The sequence below is a fragment of the Trichechus manatus genome, unplaced genomic scaffold (genome assembly GCF_000243295.1).
Source record: "Trichechus manatus latirostris isolate Lorelei unplaced genomic scaffold, TriManLat1.0 scaffold00057, whole genome shotgun sequence".
Lineage (NCBI taxonomy): Eukaryota > Metazoa > Chordata > Mammalia > Sirenia > Trichechidae > Trichechus > Trichechus manatus.
In genome coordinates this window covers 4,132,480-4,157,032 of record NW_004443993.1, presented here as the reverse complement: position 1 = coordinate 4,157,032, position 24,553 = coordinate 4,132,480, and the positions used below count along the sequence as shown (strand labels likewise).

At 48.3% G+C, this 24,553-nt stretch overlaps 1 protein-coding gene across 1 annotated transcript in view; it reads right to left on the bottom strand.

Moving 5' to 3' along the window:
* The window catches only part of LOC101356310 (mucin-16-like), a 139,859-nt gene that overhangs the window by 13,137 nt on the left and 102,169 nt on the right, over positions 1-24,553 (bottom strand). Inside the window, 24 exon segments of the mRNA XM_023733070.1 lie at positions 66-133; positions 488-618; positions 3,018-3,190; positions 3,353-3,420; positions 3,878-4,002; positions 4,883-4,948; positions 6,296-6,331; positions 8,166-8,338; positions 10,445-10,512; positions 10,606-10,730; positions 13,996-14,031; positions 14,553-14,725; positions 15,143-15,210; positions 15,323-15,447; positions 17,174-17,239; positions 17,570-17,605; positions 17,904-18,076; positions 18,506-18,573; positions 18,679-18,803; positions 21,383-21,442; positions 21,996-22,031; positions 22,330-22,502; positions 22,952-23,019; positions 23,125-23,249. Coding sequence (XP_023588838.1) covers positions 66-133; positions 488-618; positions 3,018-3,190; positions 3,353-3,420; positions 3,878-4,002; positions 4,883-4,948; positions 6,296-6,331; positions 8,166-8,338; positions 10,445-10,512; positions 10,606-10,730; positions 13,996-14,031; positions 14,553-14,725; positions 15,143-15,210; positions 15,323-15,447; positions 17,174-17,239; positions 17,570-17,605; positions 17,904-18,076; positions 18,506-18,573; positions 18,679-18,803; positions 21,383-21,442; positions 21,996-22,031; positions 22,330-22,502; positions 22,952-23,019; positions 23,125-23,249 — 2,365 coding nt within the window.

Sequence of the window (24,553 nt, the reverse complement as noted above, 5' to 3'; positions counted from 1 at the left end):
GTGACATGGGCGCTAAGAGCCACGAGCCACCAACTCAGCCAGTGTCTTCAACCACCCCAACTTACTTCAAGTCAGTGACCAGGCAGGAGCGGAACACGTCTCGTAGCTGGCTGCCGGTATAGAGTGTGGTGACCTGGAATGAGGGGTAGGGAGAGCACTGAGGTAGAGGAGGTCTCTTGGAGGTGGAGGATCAACTGGACCCAGTGGAAAGAACAAAGGCCTTGGAGGAAGACAGACCTGGGTTCAAATCCTGGCTCTGACCCCTAACTCACTTGTGCAGTCTTAGGCATGTCATATCCCTTTCTGAGCCTCAGTTTGCCCACCTTGGAAATGGGAAGGCAGCCTAGGCACCACCTTTGGAAACTGAGAGAAGCCAAAACACCTATGTAAAGTGAAGAGTTGAAATAATCACTTAGTAGATGTAAGTCAGAGGATGAAGAGAGAGACCCAGGGCAGGAAGAGAAGGGAGGGGCAGGAGAGACCTCACCTTGTCCTGGATGTCCCACAGCAGTGCAGTGTACTCTGAGGACGCAGGGTCCAGGTTGCTGAGATTCTGGTTGACGATGCGAAAGTGCAGCAGGTACTCGCTCTGGGTCAATAAACTCTGGGATGCATAGCCTGGAGCCACAAAGAGGAAGAGGCAGGCAGGGACCCTTAGTCCTTTGCACAGAGTCAGGGTGGCCCAGGGGACCCCTGCTTGCTGCCATATTAAAGAAAAAATAAAAAACAGTTGCCATGGAGTCAATTCTGACTCATGGTGACCTCATATGTGTCAGAGTAGAACTGTGCTCCATAGAGTTTTCAATGGCTGACTTTTTGGAAGTAGATTTGCCAGGCCTTTCTTCTGAGTGCCTCTGGGTGGTCTCAAACCTCCAGCCTTTCAGTTAGCAGCTGAGCCTGTTAACTGTTTGCACCACACAGGGCCATAACCCATTGCCGTTGAGTTGATTCTCATTCATAGGGACCCTATAGGACAAAGTAGAACTGCCCCATAGGGTTTCCAAGGCTGTAAATCTTTACGGAAGCAGATTGCTACATCTTTCTCCTGCGGAGCGCAGCTGGTGGGTTCGAACAGTCAAACTTTTGGATAGCAGCCAAGCACGTTAACCACTGCACCACCAAGGCTCCCTAGGGCCATAGTCAGATAAAATCAAGCCTGCATGAAGGGGGTTGCTGGGGGTCCCAAATGGAAAGTCATCCTAAAGAGAGGGAAGGCTGGGATGTTACAGGGATTCTCCTGAGCTGAGCTTTCCTGCTTGTGCCTATGTAGTTCCCTCTTCCTGGAATGCTCTTTTACCTTCCTCTTTTCCTGGAAAACTCCTATTCATGCTTCAGTAGCCCAACGAGATAGAGCTCCAAGAGAGCAGGGACCCACCTCTGTCTTGTTTACTGTCATGTCCCAGTGCCTAGCACAGCACTGGAAACATAATATATGCTTCCAGGAAGCCCTCCTTGATTCACTCTTCCTCTAAGCTCCCGTGTTGTTGTTGCTAGCTACTGTCAAGTCAGCCCCCAACTCATGGCAACCCCATGCACAATGGGATCAGACCGTTGTGATCCATAAGGTTTTCTTTGGTTGATTTTTGCAAGTAGATCACCAGGGCTTTCTTCTTAGTCTGGAAGCTCTGCTGAAACCTGTTCAGCATCACAGCAACACACAAGCCTCCACTGACAGTTGGATCGTGGCATGAGGTGCATTGGCTGGGAATCGAACCTGGGTCTCCCACACGGAAGGCAAGAAGTCTACCATTTAGCACCCTGTTAATAAGAGTGTCACTGACTTAATTGTGCCCTGTAGTAATCCTTGGTTCACTTGACTGGGAGTTTCTCAGAGACAGGAGCTGTATCTTCTGTCTCCGCTTCTGCACAGGGCATGGGACAGAATGGTCACGCATACATGTTTGTTGAATGAATGAATGTGAGCTGCAGGAGACCCCCAAACATCAGGGACTGAGATAATCATTTATCACTTGTTCACTCATTCATCCATTCATTCAGTCATTCAATACGCGTACTACAATGTGCCAACATATTGAGAACCAAGGATACAGTGGCACACCAACTAGACAGACCCTAATGCCCTAGAGCTCACAGTGTAAGGGGGCAGTCAGAGAATTAAACAAGTGATTAGAGTGACATGTGGGAAGTGCTGGCCTATTGCCCATCTAGGAACTGTGGGGCCATGTATAGCAGGATCTCTTACCCTCAGCACTGCTGACATTTGGGGCTGTATAACTCTTACATGATAAATAAATACATAATCCTGTATTTTATCTGGCAACCCAAACATGAGCCCTGGGGAATGTAAGTGTCAAGTGTCATCTGAACAGGAGGGATGGGATTCTTCCACTCAGTATCTCTGCTTCATATCCTAAGGTCCTCTGTGGCCCTGTTGGCCAGCTACATGGGTGTATTCAGGGCCCATTCTGCTCCTTGTCCCTGTTGGGTTTGCTCAGCTTTGGAGATGGGGTCTCACACTACATGAGGGGCTCCCATGCACTGTGGTGGGGGTTCCTGTGCACTGTGGTGTGGCCCCTGTGCACTGTGGTAGGGAGCCCTGAGCGCTGTGGGGTAGGCCCCTGAGCACTGTGGTGGGGGCCCTCAAGCACTGAAGGATGTTGAGCAGCATCCCTGGCCTCTACACACTAGATGCCAGTAGCACCCTCCCCCAGTTCTGACGACCACAAACATCTCCAGACATTGTTAGGTGTCTCCTGGGGTGCACAATCACCACCAGGTAAGAACCACTGATACGGAGGAACCTCATGCAGAGGAACCTGCAACCCTGTCTCAGGAGATTCCATGGGTCAGACTTTTTGGTTTTGAATTAGAATTTGTTGGATTAATTTGGTCAAAGAATGCAATGCCATTTACCTGAAATAACAAGACCCTACCCATTGTGGTTGGGGGAGGAGTGACCTCCAACTATGCCTGGGGCTGACATTTTGGAGAGGAAAGACAATAGAACAAGGACAAGTGATGGACATTGTAAATCCCAGTTTAACATGACCACTCACCATTGACAGAGAGGCTGCCCCTGTCCAGGGTGTAGTGACCCAGTTGGGTGACGCCTTGGGTCAGCTGGCTCAGCTCCCAGTACAGCCGCTCTCTGTCTAGTCTGTGGCCCGCAGGGTCAGGGTGGTAGGTGCAGATGGCGTCCACTCTGGTTGCTGCCTTGTGCTTCTCAGGCCTGGGGAGGAAGAGATGTGGGGACTCTAGGGAGAGGTCCTGAGACCTCTAGGGGGAGAACCAGAAGGAGGATGGAGCAAGTGGGAGGAGTGGGCAAACTGAGAAAGGGGCAGTCACAGAAAGGGGTGGTCATTACAGGTAAACAGCCAGGAAGAGGTCTCACCTGAGGGAGATCAGTCTACAATCCGAGTAGAAGGGGCCCAGGCTGCTGTTCTGGAACAAGGGTCTGAGCTGGGGAGGAAGAGGGAGGAAGGTGAGCAGGAGGTGTGGTTTGGGGAGAGGCTGTTTCTGTTGTTAGCTGGCACTGAGTCGGGCTCCGACTCATGGCTACCCCATGTACAACAGAAGGAAACGCTGTCCAGTCCCGCACCATCTCCATGACTGGTTGCTGATTAAACTGTTGCGAGTCAGGATTTTCACTGGCTGATTTTCCAAAGTTGATTACCAGGCCTTTCTTCCTAGACTGTCTTAGTCTGGAAGCTCCACTGAGATTTGTTCAGCATCATAGCAACATGCAAGCCTCCACTGACAGATAGTGGTGGCTGTGCATAAGGTGCATTGGCTGGGAATTGAACCTAGGTCTCCTGCATGGACAGGGAGAATTCTACCACTGAACCACCACTGCCATCACTGGGGAGAGGCTGGGCAGAGTTTATCCCCTCAGGAGGTGCTGTAATCCATGTCTCACCAGGTGCTGCAGGACCCTCTTGGTGGAGTTGAACGTGGCAGAGCTGAGGCTGCTCATGTCTGGTGAATATTGGAGGTTGGAGATGGTGAAGTTGAGCATGAGGGTCTTCAGGGTGTGTCCTGTATCTGCAGGAAGGGATGGGGAGAGATACCCATCCCTGAGAGCTGGCCCGAGACCAGACTGGAACCCTGCACTCATTATAACCTGTTGTCTTTTCTCTCACTGGCAACCCCATGGTCTACTCAAGTCAGAAACTGTGTAGCAACCCAGCTCTTCCCTTGCCCTCACCTCCAAGTAACAATAATTCCACTTGATGGATGCTTCTCACATACATCTTCTCTCTCCATCCTTATCCCAGCTCAGGCCTTATCTTCTCTCTCTCCTGGATCAACACCCCCAGCTGACTCACTGGGTTCCCTGTCTGAAGGGACACTGAACACTAGAAGAATCTTTCTGAAATGAAAGTCTCACCAGGGCCACCCCTGCTCTAGTACCACCTGTTGCTCCCTATAGCTTCAGTGTTAAGTTCAAGCTTCTTGACCTGGCTATCAAGACCCTTCCCAATGTGGCCCCTGAAGACTCTCAGTCTCTTATGCAAACCAGATTCCTCTCAATGCTCCCCATACACCATGCTGTTTCAGGACACTGAGCTGATGATCATGTAATCGCCTCTGACAGGACCATCCTTCAAGTGTTATTTGCCTAGATCACTCCTACCCACCCTTAAAGACCTAGTCTAGGTGAAACTTTCTCCACAACCCCCCTCCCAAATTATGCCAGATGCCTCTCCCCAAAACACCTCACACTGTGTCATAATGGTCTCTCTCTCACAAGACTGGGAGCTCCTTGAGGAGTCGTATGGAATTGCTGGTCTAATCTTTGTGATTAGAATAATCATGCTGACTTGAGACTCTTTACACTCTACTTTCCTAGTCCCCATCTGACACCTGGTGGAGGTGTGCGACTGGGGAGCTTCCCTCAGAGTGGAAGGGGGCCCTCAGATACCTGTGGTGGCTTCTTGCTGCACAGGTGCTGATGAAGGAGGCAGGACGGTAGTGGCCAACTCAGGAGCTGCGGAAAGGACAGTCATCAGGGAGGGATAGAGCCCCCCACAGAGAGTAGGGGCTCACCTGGGCTCCAGTGGCAGTCTAGCCCAGAACAACCATTCACAGGTGCACCATATATGAGAATGAGGGAAGGAGTGACTGTGAGTGAAGGCCTGAGAAAGCATGCAAATGGATTAACCCAAGGGTGCCAGAGTAGGTAAGCCAGGGAGAGGCTGAACAAAGAGGACAGATGGTTGGATGGATAGAAAAATTGACAGACAGATGGGATAGATGGATGGACAGAAGGAAGAATAGAAAAATGGAGGGTCAGAAAGAATAAAAAACAAGGGAGAAATGTTGGAGATGGAAGAAAAGAAGGATAGAAGGACGGATGGATGGAAGGATGGGTGCTGAGAGGAGGGATGACTGGAAGGATGGAAGAATGGATGGGTGGAAAGATAGATGATTGGGGCACTGGATGAGTGAATGGGTAATTTTGGCCAAAGCCACTTGAGCAGCTGCCAGAGTGTGCAGACTGACATTGAAGCCCCTGTTTGGACTCCTGTTAGCAGGAGGCATGGGCTACATGGTCATCATCTGACTTCAGCCCCTATTCCTGTAGGGAATAGTTGTCCAGACATCTTCCTCCATCCCAGGGGGCTGTGGGAAATTCTGAACGCTGATATCATGGCCATAGGTCCAGAAGAGTTCAAGGACCCAGCCTTCTTCCTCCCACCGAGGCCTTTGCCCCACTCAGGAGACCTACCTGAGTTTGGGGTTGTTGCGAGGCCAGTCTGCCGAGGTCTCTGTGCCTCTCACCCAGGCTGCCTAATCAGCAGCCGTCCCCTAGAACATTCCCTGATAATGAAGGCTGGGAACTGAGTCTCCCTCTCTCTCCCAGTTTCTTCTCCTTATCAGGGATCCTCATTCCCTGTTCTGGGTACACAGTACTCTCTCTGTTCTTCTCATGCGTGTGCAGCATATGGCACCTGGCCAACCCCACTTCTATATCTGTTCCCAGTGGGGAAGGAGCAAAGTCCCTTACCTGTGGCACAAGAGGGGTGCACACAGGACATCAGCTCTGCATTGGCTATGGGAAGTGACCCACAGGCCATGGGGCACTGGTGTCACTACTGAAACTGACCTTGCTTTGTCTCTTCCCTATGTGAATAAAGAGTTGTTCCACCCAATGCCTGTCTATAAGTTGTGCTTTTCTTGGCAATCCCAGACTTCGACCTTAGCTTGACAGTTTTGCTCTGTGAGTTGGCACAGCGAGCAAGTTGACAGGGATAACTCCCTTTGTGATTGAGAAGAGAAGCTTGGTCCAGGACCCACAAAGTTTGGCAGGGGCACTGGGTGCAAGGATACATACTTGTTGGAGGCTCAGCTGGACCACGTTCATTATAACCTGGAAACAAAACATGACATATAAGGGGAGGTGGCAGAACTGTCCTGGATATATCCATGCCTTTGTCCATGTAGGTCCCCTGCTGGATGCCTTTGCTTTCTAAGATCCAGTTCAAATGTCACCCCCTCTCTAAAGGTTTTCTTGATACTTCAGTTAGAACTGACCCTTCCCTCAAAGGTTTTCTTGATTCCTCAGAACTGACCCTTCCCTCCCTGCCTCTCCAACATGCCCCCAAGAAGAGGCGCTTGTGTTCACATATCTCTCCTCCAACCTATCCATCCACTCACCACTCATCCACCTCTCCACTCTTCCACCTTCCCTCCAATCTATCCCTCCATCCAATGAATATTCACTGAAGCCCTATTAGGTGCCAGGAGTCCCTGGGTGGCACAAACAGTTAAGTGATTGGCTTCTAACTGAAAGGTTGGTGGTTCGAGTATTCCCAGAGGCACCTCAGAGGAAAGAACTGGCAATCTGCTTATGAAAAATCAGCCATTGATAACTACAGTGCATAGTTCTACTCTGACACACGTGGAGTTGCCATGAGTCAGATCTGACCTGACAGCAACTGTTTGTTTTATAGGTCCAGGTTCCGTTTACATTTGGGGAATATAGCACTGAACAAACAGTCCTACCCCACTGGAGCTTACATTAGGACAGGACACACATCTGACTTATCTCTGTCCCTGCTGCCAGGCACAGGGCCTGGCTTATAGTAGATGGTTGGCAAATGCTGAATGAGTGCACATAATGATGGATATATGCTGTGGACTTTTCAAGGGGGCAAATCCTAAACAGCCCCATGCAACAGCAGAAGCTAAGGGGAACAGATGTGGATTCAGAACATCAAGATGCAGACTGGCCACAAACTTACTGTGGGCATGGGCAGGTCCCTTCACCTCCCTGTGCCTGAGTTTCCCACTTGGCTAAAATGGGAGTAATAAAGGCCACTAGGAGCCTGGTGGTACAGTGGTTAAGCACTTGGCTGCTAATCAAAAGGTTGGCGGTTTGAAACTACCAGTCGCTCCCCAGGAGAAAGATGTGGCAGTCTGCTTCCGTGAAGATTTACAGCCTTGGAAATCCTATGAGGCAGTTCTATTTTGTCCTATAGGGTCAGTATGAGTTGGTATAGACTCAACGGCAACAGGTTTTGGTTCTTTTCAAAGGCCACATCCTCCTCAAGGAGCAATGGTGAGATGAGCAGGAAATAAGAGACTGTGAGTGCCAAGCGCCGCTCTCAGTTTGCGGATGGAGGAGCAGGGAAGAGAGTTATCCTGATCAACCTCACCACAGCCACAATCTGCCTCATAGAACCCAGATAGGGGCCACCCTCTTGTTGAACACTGTCCCTTCCCATGTTCTAGGCTGATGCTGATGTCCAGTGTGTCTGCAGCTTAGACCCCCTAGATGTTCAGAGTGCCTGCCTGCCTTCCTGGCATAGGGGCCCACCCAGGAAAGAAGTCCATTGGAAGCAAGGAGGGGAGACAGGTGGGAATTTCTTTCCCTGGGGCTCCCCCAAGAACACTCTTCTATGAGTTAATCGTGTAGAGGGTATCAAGGCTTTGGATTCTGACAACTGGGGTTCATGCCCCAGCTCACCACTCTCCAGCTACACCCACTTGGGCAAATTACTTAGCCTTTCTGAATCTCAGTTTCTTCATCTGTAAAATGGGATTAATCAAGGACTGGCCTTGCAGGTGACTGTGGAAGGTCCGTGGTGGAGCCAGGATTCACACTTGAGTTTGTTTCAAGTCTTTCCCTGGAGAACTGGTAAACAGAGACCCTCCTGGGAGGGGAGGGTGGGCTCGGGGAGGTGGGGATGAGGGCCACTCACCATTGAGGTAGAGGCTGTCCTTGTCCAGTGAGTAGGGGCCCAGCCAGGTGATGCCACGGGTCTGCCAGCTCAGCTCATGGAACACTTGCTTGGCGTGCAGGCCTGGACCCCTAGGGGGCTGCCGGTAGGTGCAGAGGGCGTCCACTCCTGTCCAGGCACCGTTCTTCTCAGACCTGGGGAGGGAGGTGCTTCTGAGGATGCGAAGGAGAGGCTGGTTTTGGGGGGATGCAGGCCACCTGTGGCCACTGCACACCTCACACCCAAGTTCTAGCCTCACTGAACCATTCATAGCATTTCTACATGGCTATATTCTCTCACCTCAAGGCCTTGGTACATGTGGTTACTACTGTCTGGAAGACTCTCCTTTTCCCACCTTTTTCAGGTCTCAGCCTAGATGCCTCTTCCGCCAAGGACCCTCCCAGGCTGGGTCAAGACCCCCAGCCCCCTGTGCTTCCCCATCACAGTCCTGGTTGTTTATTGTTGTCAGTTGCTGTCAAATCGGCTCCAACTCATGGTGACCTTATGGTAATCTTATGCACAACAGGAGGAAATGTTGCCTGGTCCTGTGCCATCTTCACGATCGTTGGTATGTTTGAGTCCATTGTTTCGGCTATTGTGAAATTCCATCTCGTTGAGGGTTTTCCTTGGCCATCTACCAAACCTGATGTCTTTTTTTAGCCATTGGCCTTTCTTGATGACGTGTCCAAAGTAAGCAACATAAATCTCAACATCCTTGCTCCTATAGAGCATTCCAGTTGTATTTCTTCTAACACCGATTAGTTTGTTCTTCTAGCAATCTACAGTATAGTCAATATTCTTCACCAGCACCACAATTCAAATGCATCAATTCTTCTTCTGGCTTCTTTTTTTCTTTGTCCAGCTTTTGCATACATATGAGGCAATTGAAAAGAGCATGGCTCGGGTCAGGCACATTATTCATCAGTGACATTTTTGCTTTTTATAGCTTTAAAGAAGTCCTTTGCAGCAGATTCGCCCAGTGCAATATGTCATTTGATTTCTTGACTGCTGCTTCCATGGGCATTGACTAAATGACAGCCCTGGTTGCCCTCTATGTCATCATATATTTTTTGTCCATGTTCCCTCCAGATTGTGGCCTCCATGAAGGCAGGGAATGGGCCAGTCTGGTTCACTGTTATGTTGAACCTCCAGCACCTAGCATAGTGCCTGCTTCATATTAAAATCAAAGTCCTCCAAGACCCTATGTGCTGTAAACCCTGCTGATGTCTCAAAGCTCATCTCCTCCCTCTCTTCCCCTTGCTCTCTCTTTCCTCCAGCCACATTGGCCTCACTGCTGTTCACCAAACATGCCTAGCTCGTTCTCACCTCAAGACCTTTCCCCATGCTGTTCCCTCTGCCTGGAACAGTTTTCTTGTCATTCAGTACACAGCTCCAAAGTCAGCTTCACAGAGAGGCTGTCCCTGTGTCCTGGGGAAAGCTGCCCTCCCCATCACTCTCTATGCTCCACCTCACCTCACCCTGTTTGAAATCATCTTACGTGGATACCTATTTTCCTATTTAGGATCTGTTCTTTTCCACTAGATGAGGGCAGGGAGCAGTGTCTGTCTTGTTCCTGTGGTACCCACCACCTACCGCAGAGAAGCTGCACCATAAGTGTCAACTGAACAAAAATATGAACAGACACACCTGTAACCCAGTTGCTACAGAGTTGACTCCAGCTCATGGAGGCCTCATGTGTGTCAGAGCAGAACTGCGCTCTACAGGGTTTTCAATGGTTGAATGGCAGAAGTAGATCACCAGGCCTTTCTTCTGAGGCACCTTTGGGTGGGCTTGAACCTCCAAACTTTCAGTTAGTAGTTGACTGCTTAACTGTGGACTGAAAAACCATTCCACAACCCAGGGACTGAAAAACCAAACCAAACCCTTTGCTATCAAGTCAATTCTGACCCATGGCAACTCCTTTGTGTCAGAGTAGAACTGCTTCATGGGTTTTTCTTGGCTGTAATCTTAACGGAAGTGGATTGCCAGGCCTTCTGCAGTACCACTGGGTGGGTTCAAACTGCCAATCTTCACGTTAGTACTGGAGCGCAAACCGCTTACGCCACCTAGCGACTGTGCTTAGTAAATGCCAACAGAATGCAAGCTGACTCGAGACGTGAGAGTAAATGGATGCAGAAGAGGACCCTCCACGGGGAGCCCGCCACCAACCCGGGTGGCCTCCACAGTCAGAGGTCAGAACCCCAAATTCTTCGGTGATGGCAGAGAGGAGGGGACGGCCTGGAGGGAGAGAGAGGTCTCACCTTAGCGTGGTGAGCCTGCAGCCTACATATCGGGCACCCAGGCTGCTCCTCTGGAACAAGGGGCTGAGCTGGAAGGGAAGGAGGGAGCCAGTGCTGGTCAGATACAAGCAAGAGCGCTGGGCTGGGCACAAAGGGGCAGGCAGGGAAAGCAGGCCTCTCACCAGGTACTGCAAGAGAGTGTCCGTGATGTTGAACTTGAGGGAGCCTGGGCGGCCCATGTCGGCAGAGTAGCGCAGGTTGTCGATGGTGAAGTTCAGGGTGAACGGCTCCTCGCTGACCTCCCCGGCTGTGGCAAGGGAGACTGACAAGGCTCAGGGAGGGGTTTCCAGAGTCCTCATGCCCTCCTCCAGATCAGCCTGAGGGTCACTAGTTAATGGAGACAACTCCAGCAGGGAATAAAAAAACCAAACCTGCCTGGTGCAGTGGACCCTGTGTGTGTCAGAGTAGAACTGTGCTCCATAGGGTTTTCAATGGCTAATTTTTTGGAAGCAGGTTGCCAGGCCTTTCTTCCAAGGCATCTCTGGGTAGATTAAAACCCTCAACCTTAAGGTTAGCAGCTGAGTGCATTAACCATTTGTACCACCCAGGGACTCCAGCAGGAAATGTGGATGGGGGTGCTTAATGATTTGCAGCATTGAGCTGGGCCCTTTTAACCTAGATGTAGGAGGGGAGAGCTCAGTGAAAACATTAATAGTTTTGTTCTTTCCCAGAAGAAAAGGCTCAATCCTGACACACTGGTGAGGAACCAAAGATCCCGGACATTTTCACTCAGGTTCTCTCTGCTCCCATCTCTATCTCTCTGTCTCTCTTGTCTCTGTCTGTGCTTCTGTCTCTCTCTCTGCCTCTCTCTTTCTTTCTATTTCCCTCTCCCCTGCACTCACAGTCAGGTATAATAACCTTCTATACATTGGTTAATAATAATGACATTCATAAGAAAACACACACACACACAAAATAATCCTAACAGCCATACCAAACACGCTGCACTTCAATTTATTCATCTGGAAAATGGGATAATAATGATTCTTACTTCAAAGGTTGTTATGATGCTTAAACAGGTTAATCTTTGTAAAGTGCTTAGCACAGTGCCAGGCACAGAGTAAGCACTATGTGTCTATTATACAAAATAAAGAAGTGAACACTTTGGGAATTCACTTTTTACATGGATATTATGTGAGCTGGGTATTAGAATCATCCACAACTAACAAAGGAGGAAGCCAAAGCCCAGGAAGTGTCACCTGCCCAGGGTCACATGACTGGAGGGAGGGCAAGTCTGGGTTTGGACCCAGGTTATGCAACCCCAGAGTCTATGCTCTTAACCTCTCTGTTATGCGAATCCTCAGACCTGTGCAGCTGAGGCAGTGCACAATAGTGGGGCGACTGTGCAGAACCCCACGGGAAGGAGCATAAGTGAACTCATGGCACAGGTGAGATCAGATTCCTGTGACCTGACTCTAGAAAAGATAAGTGGTCCCAGGCTAAATGTTTAAGACACACCTGTGGAAGAAAAGCTTACCCCCTTCCTGCCCTCCCTCCCTCCCTCCTCTTCTTTTCATTCATCCCTCCTTCCATGCTTCCTTTTGTCTGTCTTTCCTTCTCTCCTTCTATCTTCTTTCCCTGCATGTTTCTTTTGTTCCATCCATAAGTCTTTCCTTCCTTCCGTTTGTACCTCCTTCCATGCATACTGTCCATGCTTCCTTTCTTCCTTCCATTCCTTCTTTCCATCCAACTATTTTCCTTCCTTCTTTCTTTCTTTCCATTCACACTTCTTTCCATGCACCCTTCTGTCCATCCTTCCACCCTTCCTTTTTTCTTTCCTTCTTCCTTCCAACTTTTCTTCCATCCATCTATCCATCTTATCCATCTATCCTTCCTTCCTCCATCCTTCTTTCTCCCTCTCTTCTGCCTTTCTTCCTCTAGCCATCACCTATCTTTCCCTCCTTCCTTCTTCCATCCATCTTGTCTTCCATCCATCCATCCATCCATCCATCCATCCATCCATCCATCCATCCTTTCTCTCCCTCCCTACATCCTTTCTTCCATCCATTTTTCCTTCCTCCCATCCATCTTTTCTTCCTTCCACATGTATTGACTTGGCCTTATAATGTTCCAGGAACTGTTATGAGGGCTAGAGACAGTGATAAATAAAACACAGGCCTTGTACTCATGGAGTTGATATTGACTTATTTTCCCCTTATCAACTGGAAAAAGATGGTTGTTATTGCACCTCAGTGGCCCAGACTCCTGCTGTGGTCACAGAAAGCGATGGAGGATGAGATGTAAGAGACCAGTGATGGACCCAAGGAGAGTCTGACTGAGTTGAGAAAACATACTCCTAATGCAAGGGCAATTAATTCTTGAAAACCAACAAGGTGCTTATCACAGGGTTTTCTGGGGATGCAAAAGGAGTTTGGCCCTTGAACTTGAACATAAGAGTGTACCCCAAAAATCAGCATATCTTTTGGAATGAATAAACCAATAGATGAATAATGTGGAGACTTAGACAATGAGTTGGAGTATGTGAAATCCTGGTTCTATTATTTATTTGCTGTGTGGCCTTTGCAGGAGACTCAGCCTCTCTGGGCCTGAGTTTCCTCATCTGTAAAATGGAGCTAAGTCACATGGCTGTGGTATGGATTAAAGAAGACAGTGTATGTAACTCTCTTAGCAAGGTGTCTGGAAGGTCATTGGTTTCAATAAATGTTAGCTGAAAATTCAACCACAACAGGTGCAACAGTGATGTTAAGAAAGTCTCAGAATAACAAACAGAGACATGAATTAAAGGATAAGAAGAACATCAGTGTTCACAGCAGCACTATTCATAATAGCCAAAAGGTGGAAACAGCTTAAATGTCTGTCAACGGATGAATGAACAAAATGTAGCATACACATACAATGGAATATTACGTAGCCATAAAATGAAATGAAGTTCTGTTGCATGCCACAACATGGATGAACCTTGAAAACATTATGCTAAGCAAAATAAGTTAGTCACAAAAGGAATTTACATGAAATAGGCAAATATATAGAAATCAAAGCTTATTAGTGGTTACCAGGAATGGGAGGGAAAGGAGAAAAAGTCATTGCTTAGGGGCACTGAGTTTCTGTTAATGGCGGTCGAATAATTTGGAAAAGGATAGTGGTGATGGTTGTTCAATATGATGAATGTAATCAGTCTCACAAAATTGTATGTGTAAAAATTGTTGAATTGACAAATGTTTTGTTATATAATTTTTTACCACACACACACAAAAAAACTTAAAAAATGAAAAGACAAAGAAAGATTAGGAAAAAAAAAAAAAGGATAACAAAAGAGAATACTAGGCAACTTTTTCAGATTAAAATGAAAACCATGTGAGGGCCACATCATATCTGTGTCTAAGCCCTCTTCATCTTGGGCTGGGACTCTCCACCAGGAGCCAGGAGGAGAGGAGGTGTGAGTTAGGGGCCCTTCCAGATGTTTCCCTCACTGAGGATACGAAGTAAAGGAAAACCAGCTCTCCTGCTAATGTGTGGACGGGACCCAGGAAATCAGGGTCAGAGATACTCACTGGTGGTAGTTGAGGCTGAGGCTGCATAGGTGTAACCTGCAGAGAGAAGGGAAGAAGAGCTGAAGAGAGTCAGGGTGTATATAAAGGATAAGAAGAACATCAATATTCATTGCAGCACTATTCACAATAGCCAGAAGGTGGAAACAACCTAAGTGCCCATCAACAGATGAATGGATTAAAAAAATGTGGTTGTACACACAACAGAATATGACTCAGCCATAGAGAGAAACGAAGTCCTGAGACATGTTACAACATGGATGGACCTTGAAAACATTAAGTAAAAGACAGGATTAGGAATTTCTGCAGGAAAAGCAGAGGGAAGAGGCTGTGGAGGGATGTTCAGGAAGAGGCAACCAGTCTATGAGGTTGAAGTGGCTGGATCCAGTCATTATCCCCACTAGGACATTGATTCATCACAATGAAGACAGAACCCAGACCCAGGAGTGGGAAAGACTAGATTAATGCTCACTCTGAGGAGATTGTGGCCTCCCTCAGAGCTTTGGGAAAACAAAAGACTCCAGCTGGAAGACAGACCCAGCTGCAGCACAGCCCCTTACCATTGACATAAAGACTGTCCCGGTCTAGACTGTAGTAGTCCAGTCGGTTGACACCATGGGTCAACTGGCTCAGCTCCCAGTATAGCTGCTCTCTGTCCAACCTGGGGCCCTCAGGGTCAGAGTAGTAGGTGCAGACAGCATCCACTCCAGTGGTTGCTATGCCCTTCTTAGGCCTGCAGAAGGAAGGATATGGGAATGGAGAAACATTGAGAAGGATACCTGAGCATTCCAGGTGTGTAAAGGAAGAGCATTGAAGGAAGATGCTGAAGGAGCTAACTCTGAGGTTGAGAGGGGCTCTCCTAGGTGTCTCTCATCTGACATAACACATTCACTGCTGGGGACAGAAAACATTGTTCTTAGAATTTGCAGACAGGATGCAGTGGTTATTTCTTAGAGGAGAGCCCTTGTTTATAACAAAATATCATCTGGAGCCTATAAACTGTAAACATTGTTCCTTGTCTCTAACCCTTAAGCATTCTGGGAAATGAAGAGGGCATGAAGTGGTCAGGTGGAGCTGGAGGTCACAGAAACTGAGCCTTGTGCAAGAGGGTCCACCCAATCTGCTGAATCCCTCCATCCACGGGTCTCACCTGAGCCAGGCCAGTCTGCAGCCAGAGTAGAGGGCGCCGATGCTGGTCTTATTGAGTAAAGGTCCAAGCTGGTGAGAAAAGAGAGGGAGGTGAGCAAGAGGGCCCAAGGGGTTGAGGGGCTGTGTGGGAAGGTGTGAAGGTGTGAGGAGGGCTGGTGGGTGGTCATCGTGGGTCTCTCACCAGGCGCTGCAAGACCCTGTCAGTGAAGTTGAACCTGGTAGAGCCTGGGCGTCCCATGTCACCCGTGTAGCGCAGGTTGGTGATGGTGAAGTTGAGGGTGAACGGAACCAGGGCAGGTTCAGCAGCTGCATTGGGGGAAGAAGAGAGAGAGGTCCATTTGGATCATAGTGACGGCCAAGATTGCCTGGGATCCTGGCCGGAAGCACTAGCAGTGGACTAAGTACAGCCATCCACTGCAGAAGCTGAAGGAGGGAACATTCTGGAATTCACAAGATGTTGGGAACCTTGACTCATTATTGAGCGCTAATGGGTACAAATGTCCCTGGGTGGTGCAAGTGATTTGCAATGGGCTTTTAACCTAAAGATTGGCAATTTGAACCCACCCTGGTGATCTGCTTCCATAAAGATTACAGCCAAGAAAACCCTATGGAGCAGTTCTGCTCTGTAACACTTGGGGTCACTATGAGTCAGAATCGACTTGACAGCAAGGGGTTTGATGTTTTGATTTTGGAATGAGTGCAAAGCTCTGTGCTGGGCTCTGTGGGTTCATAGATGAATAAGGCATAATGTTACAGTTTGAAATGTGTCCCACCAAAATATGTGTTGGAATCCTAACTTGTGTAACTGGATGTAATCCAGTTTTGGAATAAGGTTTTATTTGTTATGTTAATGAGGCCATTATCAGTGTACGGTGTGTCCTAAACTAATCTCTTTTGAGTTATTAAAAGAACAGATTAGACACAGAAGCACAAACACAAACTGGGGAAGATAGATGCCATGTGAAGATTTCTAAGGAACCAAGGAATGCTGGGCTATGGAAGCTGAAAGAGACAAGGATTTTCCCCCAGAGCTTACTAAAACTGGTGCCTCCAGCCTCTGAAACTCTGAGAAAATAAATTTCCATTCTTTAAAGCCGACCACTTATGGTATTTCTGTTACAGCAGCACTAGATAATTAAGACTTGTAATCTCCCAGTATTGTGACCAGGGGAGTGACCAGACCTTTACACTGCAGGGGAACCTAGGGGACATATGTGTCAAGAAAGTATACCCAATTCAATGACTCAGGAAAGCTTCATAAAGGAAGCACCATTTCGGGTGTGAGTTAGGTAAATGGTAGCTGACAACTGCAAAGAATCCTGTAGGCAGGAGGAACAGCCTAGGTAAAGTCCTGGTGGTAGGGCAGAGCAGTTTCACACAAGGAACCTCAACTCCTTTCATTGTGGACACAGGGAAGTTTAGATATGAGTCTGGAAAGATCCTCTGAGCCCAGAAAGGGAGGTTGTGACTATCCAGAACAGAGTTTGGACGTGACTTGAGGCCAGGTGGAGCCATCCAAAGATTGTCAACAAGACAGGAATTACATGGACATATATAGGTCATAGTGGAGGCTACTACAGCCATCCTAGTGAAAGATGCTGGCAGCCTGAATGAAGGTTGAGGTGATGCAGATGCAGAGAAAGGAAGGACTTGAGAGATATTTAGGAGGGACAAGAGATGAGCTTTGGTGATGGATGTATGTGGAGGTGAGGAACAGGAAGGGCCAAGGTTGGCACACCAGACTCTGTGTTTGGTGATAAGGGATAGAGCAGATATGAGGGATGATGATGACTTCAGGGTGGACATGTTGAGACCAGGAGGACTGAGTGATGTCCCAGGAGGTGAATAGACAAGGGGTCGGGAGCTGCCGCGGGGTATGGATTTGGGGTCTCAAAGGCTAGGTGGTCAGTAGAATCCAAATGGCTGAGCACCCTCTGGGAGAGTGAGTGAGCAATGAAGGAAGGAATGATTTGATACAAATAATGCTGCAGAAGAGATTTCATTATCAATAAGAGCCTGAGGCCTTTCTTACCTGTGGGCTTGGTGGTGAGGGCAGGTGCCAGATAGGATGCTGAGAAGGCTGTGGAGGTCACAGCTGCTAGAGAAGAAACACCAGGATTGGAATATAAGATGAGCTATCTCTAAGGAAATGGCAATGGGTGGTGGGGGTGGGATACTAAGATAAGGAAATGTACAGCTCTCTTATATCCCACTCTACCCTGGAAGAGACCATCATCCTCAAGGTGGGGAAGAGAGAGACTGCCATTATCTCTAACTCAGTCCACATTCTATGCATGTCCTCTGGACCTTTTTCCTTCCTGATGGTAGGTAGTGGCGGGGAAGAGCTGGCAGGTCCAGCAGCTCCTATTGTTCAGGAGATGCGGGGTGGTCCCAGGCACACAGGGATATTGAGGTCTGTAATACTCACTGGTGGAGGTGGTGGCAGAGGCCCAGTGGGTATAACCTGTAGATAGGATGATGAGGAAGGGGGAGGGAGAGACATTCAGTGAGGAGGCCACTTGGTCAGGGTAGAGATGGTGGCTGGACCATCATAGCTGTGATTCCTTTCAAGGAAGACAGAGCCCACACCTGGCAGTGATCAAATGCCACACACCCACCTCCTGCCCAGGAGACAGAGGCCTTGATCAAAGCCCTCTAAAATGAGAGGCCCAGAAGGAAGCCTAAACTTGAGGTAGATACTTGCCCTAGCAGGACCCATCCAGCAAGAAGGAGGAGACACTAACCCCAGCAGGGCCTCTTACCGTTGACATAGAGACTGTCCCTGTCCAGGGTGTACAGGCCCAGCTGGGTGACCCCATGGGTCAGCTGGTTCAGCTCCCAGTAAAGCCACTCTCTGTTCAACCTGGGGCCCTCAGGGTCAGGGCGGACGGTGCAGATGGCATCTACTCTGGTGGCTTCCCCGTCCTTCTTGGGCCTGGGGAGGGAGGATGTGAGGGATGACAACAAATGGTGCCCCAGAGAAGCGTCCTGAGATTCTTTACGGGTAGGGCAGAAAGGGGCCAGAGGAAATGAGACAGGTGAAGAGCTGCATTTGAGACTAAAGCAAGTCCACAAGGTGTCTTTGTCTGGAGAGAATCCCTGGGGACAGAATTTAACACCTGAAGGAAATGCCCTAATTTGTCAGAGGAAGGGGAAGATGGAGTTCAGGGAGTACCAGAGAGGGACCAGTCCTGCTGATGGGCCCTGCAAAGCCTGGGAGTGGGAGTGGGAACCAGGAAATAACTTGGTCCTGGAGCAAATGCCCCCTGAATTATCTGGCATGGCAGAAAGGACACCGACCAAATGCCTTGAGCATGGGATCACTTTCGGCATTCCCGTCAGTTGTCTTTTCCAGGTGTCTCACCTGAGCGAGGTCAGTCTGCAGCCAGAGTAAAGGGCGCCAACACTGGTCTTTTTGAGCAAGGGCCCAAGCTGTTGAGAAAAGAGAAGGAGGTGAGCAGGAAGGCCCAAGGAGTTGAGGGACTATGTGGGCAGGGATGAGGTGGGGCTGCCAAGTGATCATCGTGGTGCTCTTACCAGTCGCTGCAGGATCCTTTCAGTCAAGTTGAACTTGGTGGATCCCAAACGTCCCAGGTCATCTGTGTAGCGCAGGTTGTTGATGGTGAAGTTGAGAGTGAACAGATCTGGGGCAGGTTCAGGAGCTGCATTGGGGGAGGAAGAGGAAGTTGTCTCTTTGTACCATAGAAATGGCCACGGTTACCTGGGACCCCGGCCAGAAACACCAGCAGTGGACTAAGTACAGCCAACTGCCACAGGAGCATAAGGAGGGAACAAAGACTTTGGGAACCCAGACTTCCTCATTCAGTGAGCATTAATTGAGCATATATGGGTGCAAAGCTCTGTGGAATCATAGATGAATAAGGCATAGTGTTACGGATTGAATTGTGTCAACACAAAACATGTCGGAACCCTAAACTTTATATATGTGGATCATAGGCATCCAATATGACAAAGTAGAACTGCCCACATAGGATTTTTAAGCTGTAATCTTTGTTTTTAAATTATATTGCTTAAAATAATTTTAAAAGGTTGCAGCAGTACACCAACAGGGAACGGCCAGAAATTCAAGCCTGATTCAGATGAGGATGTGGAACAAGGAATACCATTGCTGATGACAGATGGATCTTGGCTGAAAGCAGAGAATACCAGAAACATGTTTACTTGGGTTTACTGACTATGCAAAGGCATTTTACTGTGTGAATCATAACAAGTTATGGGTAACATTGCGGTGAAGGGGAATTCCGAACACTTCATTGTGCTCATAAGGAACCAGTGCATAGACCAAGAGGCAGTCATTCGAACAGAACAAAGGGATATCACGTGGCTTAAAATAAGGAAAAATGTGCGTCAGTGTTGTATCCTTCACCACATGTATTCAATCTGTATGCTGAGCAAATATTCCGAGAAGCTGGACTATAGGGAGAAGAACGCGGTGTCAGGATTGGAGGAAGGCTCATTAACAACTTGTGATTTGCAGATGATACAACCTTGCTTGCTAAAAGTGAAGAGGACTAGAAGCACTTACTGATGAAAATCAACGACTACAGCCTTCACTGTGGATTACACCTCAATATAAAGAAAACAAAAATCCTCACAACTGGACCAATAAGCATGAAGTTGTCAAGGATTTCAATTTACTTGGATCCACAATCAACACCCATGAAGGCAGCAGTCAAGAAATCAAAAGACGCACTGCACTGGACAAAGCTGATGCAGAAGACCTCTTTAAACCTTAAAAAGCAAAGACATCACTCTGATGACTAAGATGTTCCTATCCCAAACCATGGTGTTTTCAACTGGCTTATTTGCATAGGGAAGCTAGACAATGAAAAAGCAAAACTGAAGAATTGATGCCTTTGAATTATGGTGTTTGTGAAGAATACTGACCTTCAGTGAGATGGGTTGACTCAGGGGCTGCAACAATGGGCTCAAACATGGCAATGATTGTGAGGATGGCGCAGGACCAGGCAGTGTTTTGTTCTGTTGTACATAGGGTGGCTATGATTTGGAACCCACTGGACAGAACTTAACAACAATAACAACAATATTTACGGGAGCAGCTCACCAGGTCTTTTCTCCTGAGGAGCCACTAAGTGGGTTAGAACCGGCAACCTTTTGGTTACCAGCAGAGTCTTTAACCATTGTGCAACCAGGGCCCCTTTGGGTGGTTATGAGTGGAAAATCGACTCCAAGGCACCTAACAACAACATATCTGTGGATGAAATCTCATTTGGGAATAGGCTTTTCTTTGTTATATTAGTGAGGCCATATCAGTGTAGGGTGTGTCCTAGACCTAATGACTTCTGAGTTATAAAAAGAAGAGATTAGCTACCGAAGCAAAGCACAGACTTGGGAAGTTAGAGGCTGTGTGCAGATCGCCAAGGAAGCAAAGAATGCTGGGGCTACAGAAGCTGAAAGTGACAAGGATTTTTCCTGGAGCTGAGACAGAGAGCCTTACCCTAGAGCCGGTGCCCTGAATCCAGACTTCTAACCTCCTGAATTTTGAGAAAACAAACTTCTTTTCTTTATATTCACCCACTTGTATATTTCTGTTACAGCAGCATTAGGAAACTAAGACATGTCTTAGTCTCCGGTATTGTGGCCAGGCAGTGATTAGACCATTAAGCTGCAAGGTGAGCTGAGGGCATATGAGTCCGGGAGGGGCACCAAACCCAATGACTCAGGAAAGTTCACAAAGGAGGCACCATTTCAGATGTGATTATAAGAAGGGGTAAGAGTTTGGTAAATGGCAGCCAACAACTGGAAAGATTACTCCAGACAGGAGGAAGAGCATGGACAAAGGCCTGGTGGTAGGGCAGAGCAGCTCACACAAGAAACCTCAAATCCTTTCATTGTGGCCACAGGAAGTAAGACATGGGACAGGAAGGATCTTCTGAGCCCAGAAAGGGGAATCTGTGACTGTCCAGAACAGAGGTTGGATGTGACTTGAGGTCAGGTGGAGCAATCTAAAGATTTTCAACAAGACAGGAAGTAGGTAGACATATGTAGGCCAGAATGGTGGCTACTGCAGCCATCCTAGCAAAAGATGCTGGATGCCCAAGAAAAGTTTTAGGTGATGCAGAAAAGGAAAAGTCTTGAGAGATGGATGGATGTGGGAGGTGAAGGACAGGGAGGGCCAAGGCTGCCACTCCTGCCTCTGTGGCGTTTGATGATGAGGGAAAGAGCAGGTTTGAGGGATGATGATGACTTCAGTGTGGACATGTTGAGACCAAGCTGTCTGAGTGATTTCCTAGGAGGTGGATGGACTAAGTGTCCGGAGCTGGTGTAGGGTGTAGATTTGGATACCCACTGACTAGATGCTTGGTGGAATTCACATAAATGGATGAGCTCCCTCAGGGACAGTGAATGAGCAATGAAGAAAGAAATGATTTGGTACAATAATGCTGGAGAAATGATTTCATCATCAAAAAAAGCTTGAGGACTTTCCTACCTGTGGGCTTAGTGGTGAGAGCAGGTGCCAGAGAGGATGGTGGGAAGGATGAGGAGTTCACAGCTCCTGGGGAAGAAACACAAGGGTTGATATCCTTGGAGAGCTATCTCTAAGGAAATTGCAATGGGTGGTGGGGTGGGGTACTAGGTAAGGAAATGTACAGTTCTCTTATGCCCCTCTCAGCCCAGGGAGAGGTCATCATCCTCAAGAGGGTGGGCAATGGGGTGACCCCTGTCACCACATTCTAGGCATGTCTTCTGGACCCTTTTACTTTCCTAAGTAGTGGCGGGGGAGAGGGGTTGGCAGGTCCAGTAGCTCCTCTTGTTCAGGAGATGTAGGGTGGTCCCAGGCATACAGGGATATTGAGGTCTTTAATACTCACTGGTGGAGGTAGTGGTTGAGGCCCAGTGGGTGTAACCTGCAGATAGGATGGTAAGGAAGGGGGAGGGAGAGACATTCAATGAGGAGGCAACTTGGTCAAGGTAGAGATGGCATCTGGACCATCACAGCTGTGATTCCTTACAAAGGAGACAGAGCCACCACCTGGCAGGGATCAAAGGCCACACACACCCCTTTTGCCTAGGAGACAGAGGCCTTGCTCAAAGCCCTCTAATATGAGAGGCCCAGATGGAAGCCTAAACTTGGGGCAGATACCTGCCCTAGCAGGACCCACCTAGCAAGGGAGAGGAGACCCCTACCCCAGCAGGGCTTCTCACCATTGACATAGAGACTGTCCCTGTCCAGGGTGTAGGGGCCCAGCTGGCTGATCCCTTGGGTCAGCTGGTTCAGCTCCCAGTAGAGCCACTCTCTGTCCAGCCTGGGGCCATCAGGGTCCAGGCGGAGGGTACAGACAGTGTCTACTCTGGTGGCTTCCCCATCCTTCTTGGGCCTGTAGAGGGAGGATGTGAGGGATGTTAATAAATGCTTCCCCCAGAGAGGGTTTCTGAGATTCTTTAGTGCTACGGCAGGAAGGGGCCAGAGGAAATGAGACAGGTGAAGAGCTGGATTTGGGATTAAACAAGTCCACAAGGCATCTTTGTCTGGAGAGAATCCCTGGGGACAGAATTTAACACCTGAAGGAAATGCCCTCCTTGGTCAGAGGAAGGGAGGAAGGAGTTCAAGGATACCAGGGAGGGGCCAATCCTGTTGATGGGCTCCGCAGAACCTGGGAGTGGGAGTGGGGACCAGGAAATGCCTTGGTGCTGGAGCAAATGCCTCCTGAATTCCACCTCTACTGAAGAGGCTGTGTCTGTCAGGGCAGAAAGGAAACTGACCAAAGGCCTTGAGGCTGGGAGCACTTGTGGCAGCCCCGCCAGTTGTCTTTTCAAGGTGTCTCACCTGAGTGAGGTCAGTCTGCAGCCAGAATAGAGGGGGCCAACACTGGTCTTATTGAGTAAGGGCCCAAGCTGGTGAGAAAAGAGAAGGAGGTGAGCAGGAGGGCCCAAGGGGCTGAGGGGCTCTGTGGGTAGAAACTAACTGAGACTGCAAGTTGGTCATCATGGGACTCTTACCAGGCGCTGCAGGATCCTTTCAGTCAAGTTGAACTTGATGGAGCTTGGGCGTCCCATGTCATCCGCGTAGTTGAGGTTGGTGATGGTGAAGTTGAGGGTGAATGGAACCAGGGTAGGTTCAGGACCTGCAATGGGGAGGAAGAGAAAGTTGTCTCTTTGAACCACAGTAATGGCCTAGGTTGCCTGTGATCCTGGCCAGAAGCACCAGCAGTGGACTAAGTACAGATATTGGCCTCAGGACCTAGAGGTGGGAACAAAGATTTTGGGAACCCAGACTTATTCATTGAATCAGCATTAATTGAGCATATATGGGTACAAAGATCTGTGGAATCATAGATGAGTAAGGCATAATGTTAGGGAGTGAATTGTGTCAACACAAAATATATGCTGGAACCCTAACCCTTATACCTGTGGATCATAGGCATCCAACATGACAGAGTAGAACTGCCCCTGTAGAGATTTTTGGCTGTAATCTTTAAGTTTTTAATTATTTTGCTGAAAACAGTTCAAAAATTGTTGCAGCAGCACATCAACAGGGAACTTCCAGAAAGTCAAGGCAGATTCAGAAGATGACATCGAATGAGAGACTTCACTGCTGATGTCACATGGATCTTGGCTGAAAGCAGTGAGTGTCAGAAAGCTGTTTACCTGTGTTTTATTTACTATGCAAAGGCGTCTGACTGTGTGGATCATAACAAATTTTGGGTTATGGATAACAATGGGAAGAATAGGAATTCCAGAACACCTCATTGTGCTCATAAGGAACCTTTGCAGAGACCAAGAGGCAGTCATTTGAACAGAGCAAGGAACACTGCATGGTTTAAAATCAGTAATGGTGTGTGTCAGGGTTGTTTCCTTTCACCATAGTTATTCAATCTGTATGCTACGCAGATAATCCCAGAAGCTGGAGTATATGAAGAAGAAGGTGGCATCAGGACTGGAGGAAGATACATTAACAATCTGCAACATGCATATGATACAATACTTGCTGAAAGCAAAGAGGACCTGAAGCACTTAATGATGAAGAATAAAGACTAGAGCCTTCATTATGGATTACACCTCAACATAAGCAAAACAAAAGTCCTCACAACTGGACCAATAAATGACATCATGTTAAATGGAGAAAATTTTGAAGTTGTCAAGAATTTCATTTTACTTGGATTCACAATCAATGCCCATGGGAACAGCAGTCAAGATAGCAAATGACACATTGCATTGGACAAATCTGCTGCAAAAGACCTCTTTGTAGTTGTTGTTAGGTGCTGTTGAGTCGGTTCTGAATCATAGTGACCCCGTGTACAACAGAATGAAACACTGCCCGGTCCTGCGCCATCCTCACAGTTGTTGTTATGCTTGAGCCCATTGTTGCAGCCACTGTGTCAATCCATCTCGTTGAGGGTCTTCCTCTTTTTCGCTGACCCTCTACTTT